The sequence below is a fragment of the Galeopterus variegatus genome, unplaced genomic scaffold (genome assembly GCF_000696425.1).
Source record: "Galeopterus variegatus unplaced genomic scaffold, G_variegatus-3.0.2 Scaffold6070, whole genome shotgun sequence".
Lineage (NCBI taxonomy): Eukaryota > Metazoa > Chordata > Mammalia > Dermoptera > Cynocephalidae > Galeopterus > Galeopterus variegatus.
The window spans coordinates 13,962-21,377 of record NW_007732181.1 but is presented as its reverse complement, the minus strand read 5'-3'; the positions used below and the strand labels follow the sequence as shown (position 1 = coordinate 21,377).

The window sequence follows — 7,416 nt, the reverse complement described above, 5'->3', positions numbered from 1 at the left end:
CAGCCTGGTGGCGCAATGGAGTGTGTGCCGCTTGGGAGCACGGCGGCGCTCCCGCAGAGGGTTCAGATCCAATGTGGAGACTGGTTCCCACTCACTGGCTGAGCGTGGTGCGGGCACAACACTGAGGGTTGCGATCCCATTACCAGTCAGTAAAAAAGACAAAAAAGGAAAAAAAAAAAAAAAAAAAGCTAACAATGAGGGCCAGCCTGGTGGCGCAATGGAGTGTGTGCCGCTTGGGAGCACGGCGGCGCTCCCGCCGAGGGTTCGGATCCCATGTGGAGACTGGTTCCCACTCACTGGCTGAGCGTGGTGCGGGCACAACACTGAGGGTTGCGATCCCATTACCAGTCAGTAAAAAAGACAAAAAGGAAAAAAAAAAAAGTTAAAAATGAAGGCCTTCAAGGCCACGATGGCCTGGCCTTCTGTCACCCTCTGATTTCATTGTGCACCACTGTCCCATGCTTGCTCTGCACCAACCACACTGGCCTCCTTGAGCACAGCAGGCACACACCCACCTCGGGGCTGGCACACTGCCCTCTGCCTGGACAAACTCCCCTAGATGTCTGCACCACTTCGGGTCTCACCTCCTCTCCTCGCTGGCTGCCTTCAGGCCATTCCTGGCCTCTCTACCTAAAACTGCAGTCTCCCCTCCACCAATACCCTACATTCCCTTTCCTGCTTTATTTTTTTCTTTAGCATGTATCAACACCTCACACACAAATATTTTACTTGTTTATCATTTCGTCTGTCCATCTCTCCCTCACTAGAATACGGAAGAGAATTTTTGGCCGTTGTATGCACTGCTGTATTCTCAGTGCCTATTGCAATGACTGACCATATATACTTTGATTTCCATATTTATTACTCTCTGAATGAAGGAAGGAAGAGGATAGAAGGAAGAAATAAGTGAGCACATCTTCAGCTGTAGGCTGGCCTCAGGCCAAAACCAAGAATCACAAATTAAGAGGCAAAAAACCCAAAACACAATGACTGTCACTTTCTCCTTTGCAGATATTCTCAGCTGAAACAAACTCAATGAAACTACTTTTGGAATTAAGTCTACATTTTACGTAATTCATTTATGTTAAAACAGCTCACACAGAAGTTGAACTTGAATACAAGACCTACTGTCGAAACCCTAAATCGAATGATTATTTTTTATGTGATTCGACATCCTCTTTTGTATTAAACTTTTGTGTAAGTCATCTGGGGCTTTGCAGCTGAAAGTGCAGTCAGTGGACTAGCAACAGCAGGCCTCACCTGCGGGCTGTTAGAAATGCAGACTCCTGGGTAGCAAGATTCCCAGATGCTTCCCCAGCATGTTATGATTTCGGAACCAGTCATCTACTAAAGTCTTCCCCCAAATATAAGAATCTTCTATGAGAACCCTGGCAGGTGTAAGTAACTTAGCCTCTGTCTGAACGCCACCATCAGAAGGAGAATCGCAGGTTCTACCTCACAGGTGTTGTAAGACAATTACTCCTACAACAATTGTAAGACAACCATTTTTAACCAGTGATCATTGTTCAGCCATCAGGAGAGAGACACCTGCTATCTCACGCTGTTTGTATTCTGGGCTGTGTAGAATACCACACACAGCATCACTATTACACCACCACCACTAGATGTGCTTACAAAATTCCAATCAGGGAACTCACCAGGAGAGGCCCTCTATCTTTCTACTAGGAAGTGGCCTCTGTGGCCTCTACTCTCCAAATCTAGTATTCCCCTTAGCACCAGAAGGAACAGTGTGACCCACATGAGAGACCTTCATCAATGTGAAGAGAATCAGTGTATTCTCCAGGACTTCATTTCCCAACACCACCTGGTCTAGGATTTCTTCACTATCCCGGACTCTTGAAAAGCATCACGAGTGAATGCAATATTCCTGTGTAGCTTCACTAGCACACAGCAGAGAAGTATAATGTTTTAAAAATAGACTTTATTTTTAGACCACTTTAAGGTTCACAGAAAAGTTGAGAGGAAGGTTACAGGGATATCCCATATACCCCCTGAACCACACACGCACAGCCACCCCCAGCGTCAACATCTCCCACCACAGTGGTGCATTTGTTACAACTGATGATCCCACACTGACACATCATAATCACCTAAAGTCCAAAGTTCACGTTAGCGTTCGCTACTGCTATTGTTCTTTCTGTGGGTTTATATCAATGCATAACAACGTGTATCCAGGGTAATGGTATCACACACTGTAGTTTCACTGCCCTAAAAATCTTCTGTACCCCATTTATTCATCCCTCACTCCCGGGAACCAGTGATCTTTTTACTGTCTCCATAGTTATGCCTTTTCTGGAATGTCATACATTTGGAATCATACAGTATGTAGCCTCTCACATTGGCTTCTTTCTCTCAGAAATATGCATTTAAGTTTCCTTCATGTCTTTTCATGTCCTGATAGCTCGTGTCTTTCTAGTGTTGGATAATATTCCATTGTCTGAATGTACCACAGTTTATCCATTCACCTACGAAAGGACATATTGCTCGTTTCCAAGTTTTGGCAATTATAAATACAGCTGCTATAAACATCCTCATGCAAGTTTTTGAATGGAGATAAGTTTTCAGCTGCTTTGGGTAAATACCAGGGAGTGCAACTGCTGGATCACATGGTAAGAGTATTTTTTAGTTCTGTAAGAAACTGCAAAAATGTCCTCCGAAGTGGCTGTACCATTCTATGGGTTTCAGCAATGAAAGATAATTCCTCCTGCTCCACATCCTCGCCAGCATTTACTATTGTCAGTGTTCGGGATTTTGGCCATCCTAATAGGTGTGTCGTGGTGATTTTGGTCATTCTCACAGGTGTGTAGTGGTGTAGGTGTGAAGCCATCTGTATATCGTCTTTGGTGAAGTGTCTGTTAAGGTCATTGGCCCAATTTTTAATCAGGTTGTTTTCTTATTTTGGGATTTTAAGAATTCTTTGTATATTTTTTCTTTTCTTTTAAATTTTTAATTTTATTTCACTCACTTTTAATTTTTATCATGATAAAATATACCAAACATAAAATTTACCATTTTAACCACTTTAAACTGCACAGTTCAGTGGCCTTAGGTGCAATCACATTCTTGTGCAACCATCACCACCATCCATCTCCAGAAATTTTTCATCACCCATGCTGAAATTCTGCACCCGTTAAACAAGATCCCATACCCTCTTCCCCTCAGTCCCTGTTTACCACTACTCTACTTCCTGTAAGAATTTGACTATCCTACGTACTTCATATAAGTGGAACAATACAATGTTTGTCTTTTTGAGTCTGGCTTATCTCACTTAGCATAAGTTCTTCAAGCTTCATCCATGCCGTACCATGTATCAGTACTTCATTCTTTAAACTTTTATTTTTTTTAATTTTAACATTAATTTCTACATATTTGTGGGCTATAGGGTGTTGTTTCAATACATACATATACTGTCAATTAATCCACTTAGGGTAGGTACCATAGCTTTGTACCTGTTAGTCAACCAGTCCCTGCCACCACAGCCATCCTCACCCTCCCTCCCCTGCTGGGACTTTGGTAACCATAATTCTACTCTCCATTTCTATGAAATCCTTCATTTTTTTTAAGCTTCCACATATCATGTGGTATTTGTCTTTCTTTGCCTGGCTTACTTTGCTTAAAATGATGGTCTCCAGTTCCAGTCATGTTGCTGCAAATGACATGATTTCATTTTGTTTTATAGCTTAATAGTATTCCATTGTGTATATATACTACAGGGTTTTTTTTTTTTTAATTTTAATCCATTCATCTGTTGATGAGCATTCAGCTTGATCCCATCTCTTGGCTATTGTGAATAGTGTTTCAATGAACATGGGAGTGCAGATGTCTCTTTGATACATTGGTTTCATTTCCTTTGGAAATATACCCAGTAGTGGGATGACTGGATCATCAGGTAGCTCAATTTTTAGTTTTCTGAGGAACCTCCGTACTGTTTTCCAGTATGGCTGTACTAATTTACATTCCCACCAAGGCAGTAGTTCCTTTTTCTCCACATCTTTACCAGCATTTGTTATTTTCTCTTTTTGATAAGAGTTATTCTAACTGAAGAAAGATATCACATTGGAGGTTTTTTTTTTTTTTTGTGGCCGGTAAGGGGATCGCAACCCTTAGCTTGGTGTTGTCCGCACCGCGCTCTGCCAGTGAGCGCACCGGCCATCCCTACATAGGATCCGAACCCGCGGCGGGAGCACCGCTGTGCTCCCAGCACTGCATTCTCCTGAGTGTGCCACGGGGTCAGCCCAACACATTGGAGTTTTAATTTGCATTTTTCTGATTAGTGATATTGAGCACTTTTTCATGTGCCTGTAGGCCATTTGTATGTCTTCTTTTGAAAAAAGTCTGTTCAGGTCAAATGCCCATTTTTTAATTTGGCTGTTTTGCTGTTGAGTTACTTATATATTTTGGTAATTAGACCCTTGTCTGATATGTAATTTGCAAATACATTCTCCCCTTCTGTACCTTTGCTCTTCACTTTGTTTATAGTGTCCCTTGTTGTGCAGAAGCTTTTCAGTTTGAAATAGTCCCATTTATCTATTTCTGCTTTAGTAGCCTGTTCCCTTGTAGTCTTGTTCAAAATAGCACGGCCCACTCTCATTTGTTGTAGCATTTTCTCAACGTTTCCTTCTAGTAGTTTGAATTTCTGGTCTTAAGGGTTCAGTGTCTCACAAACCTATTGTGCACCTTGGTCTTGGGATACAGGTTCGCACTCTGTGGCAGTGTTAGATATTGACTGCCCACAGCCCCAGGATCTGTGGCTGCAGCCCTCCTGGCAGCTTGCACTTTGTTAGCTGTGACTCTGGCCCTGGGGTGAGGTGTGAGGGGGTGCTGAGCACAGCACTGGCCTGACTCTGGGGGAGAAAGGGTACTCTGGAGGTTTGGACCTGGGGAGCAGAGTATGACTGCAATTTGGGAACGAAAGCTAATGTGGCTTAGTTGTCACTCAGTTCACAGGGGATGAGGCACCTTGTAGTGGTGACTTTAGCCCCTGAAACAGGGGGACTTAGCACTATCTGCATCTTCAGAGGCCAGTTGCAGTGGCACCATAAACCCAGAATGGAGGGGTGCAGATTTTCCGGCTTTGGGGGGAAGGAAGTAACAGAGCGCTGACTTCACTCCCCAGGGGAAGGGGTTTCTCAGCAGTTAGTCTCTAAGATAACAGTCTAGCTCCAGGGATGCAAAGTACCAGAGTTGTCCAGCCCCTCACCTCAGCCACTGCTCTGTTTCCCTGGGATGTGAAGCACTACATCAGCTCAGCCCTGAATTACATAGATGCTTAACTCAGCCAAGAAGCTTCTCAACTAAGACAACAATTCCCAAGGGGCAATGCACCCCTTCAGCTCAGTCCCTGAAGGTGGACTGGGAGGGGTAAAGATTCCCCCAGAGGGAGTGTGTAGCTTTGCAGCTTAAGTTCTAGCTTGAGGGTGAGGACACAGCTACCCCCCACTCCTCCCCACACCATAAGACACCCTCCAGCAGCACTTCTGGTTCTAAGATGGGGAAGAAGACTTGTGAGCCACCGATGGCGGGGTATGGTGTGATCTCCTTTGGGGGAGCACAACTGTGTGGACTCCAGGCAGCTCCTTCAGCTGGGCTTGGTGCCTTTCTATATATTTCAGATAAGTCTTTTATCAGATATGACTTTTGCAAATATTTTCTTCAAATCCATAGCTTGTGTTTTCATTCCTTTCACAGTTTCTTACATGGCAGAAATTTTTAATTTTAATAAAGTCCATCTTGTCAATTATTTATTTCATGAGTTATGTCTTTGGTGTTGTCTGAAAAGACACCACCAAACACCTGCTTGGTGTTCTCTGAGATTTCAGAATCTGTAGTTTGATGTCTGACATTAATTTCGGGAAATTCTCAGTCATTATTTCCAATATGTCTTCTGTTACTTTCTTACTTCTCCTTCTGGTATTCCCATTATAGACATGTTATACCTTTTGTAGCTCTTCCATGATTCCTGAATATTCTGTTCTTTTTCCTCCTCAGTCTTTTTTCTCTTTGCTTTCTAGCTTTAGAGGTTTCTATGGAGATGTCCTCGAGCTCAGAGATATCCTTTTTTCAGCCATGTGCAAACTATTAATAAGCCCACCAAAACCATTCTTCACGTGTTTTTGATCTGTAGCAATTCTTTACTATTCTCTTAGAATTTCCATCTATTATGAATAGATTGAATTGTGTCCTCCCCATGTTTAATATATTGGAAGACTGGTCACCACTGTGAACGTGTTAAGAGGTGGGAAATCCTATTATGGTAATTGAAAGGTGGGCCTTGAATAGGTGATTAGATTCTGAAGATCATGCCTAGTGAAGGACTAACAATGGTGGTCATGGGCGTGGTTCCGAGAAAGCTTTAAGAGAAGAGCACATGAGAAGTCCTCTCTCAGCCCTTTTCTGCCATGTGAGACCTCTGCATTGCTGTAAAGCCATGACCAAGGAAGACCCACACCAGATGTGTTCCCTGGACTTTGGACTTCCCAGCTGAAAGTGTAAGCAATTAATTTTCTTTTCTNAAACTGGATGGAATTGAGTGAATTTCTGAGTGTCTGGAGGCACAGTAGGAAGGGGAGGAGGTCGGGGAAGAGAGACCAAAGAGAAGAGGTCGACGAACACACTCAGTAAGAACTCACAGATGACTTAGGAAGCAAAGCGAATACCTACTTTCAATATACTGTGGATTAGCTGAGAGTAAGACATTCTTTCTGAACTGTACAGTCGTCTTTCCCTAACGCAAGGGACAGAAATACAGGCATATACTTGCAACCAACCTAAAATATCCTGTATAACAGAAATGTGGTGAAAAGAAGGAAAAAATGCCAACAGGGAAATGTCGACCATTAGTGGGCCTTGGCTTTATCTTGTGATTTCTTGGTGTCCATTCTTGCCTCTCCGCGCACTCTCACCACCTCGAGATACTCAGTGGGATTTGTGTCTTCCCAGAACCACCTTGATACAGTTGTTGGTGAAAGTGCAGAGCAAGATCCCTCCACACATTAAGTACAATGTTAGGAGAGTGCAGGGAACTGCTCCTGCTGGCAGGTGAATTGCATACTACCTGCACATCACTGTGCAAAACGTTCTTAACTCCAATAGCTGTAATTCTGTTTTCTTTTGGGTAACTAATATGTAGGTAAGAAACACAGATCCATCCTGTAGAGCTAAAGAGACATGATTAACAAAAGAGAAAAGAGAAATGCGCGAAATGACTAATCCTCTGGAATGACAATCATTTTCCCTTTTTCCTTCTTGGAAGATGTCTATCCTGCCCCTAAACAGGCTGGGCTATAGAACAAGAGAAAGAAAAAGCAGTCAAAGGGCACTGCATTAATTTCCATACAACTGCACATATCTGAAAATCATTTGTTTGAATACCTCCACTTCAGTGATATCATCCAA

General features: G+C 43.0%; 1 protein-coding gene across 1 annotated transcript in view; it reads right to left on the bottom strand.

The window, feature by feature from the left end:
- Nucleotides 1–7,416, bottom strand: part of LOC103605778 (structural maintenance of chromosomes protein 1B-like) — a gene marked incomplete at its 5' end in the record, with an annotated part of 37,431 nt that overhangs the window by 17,887 nt on the left and 12,128 nt on the right. The window contains one exon of the mRNA XM_008590406.1: nt 7,076–7,178. Coding sequence (XP_008588628.1) covers nt 7,076–7,178 — 103 coding nt within the window. The remainder of the gene's footprint in view (nt 1–7,075; nt 7,179–7,416) is intronic.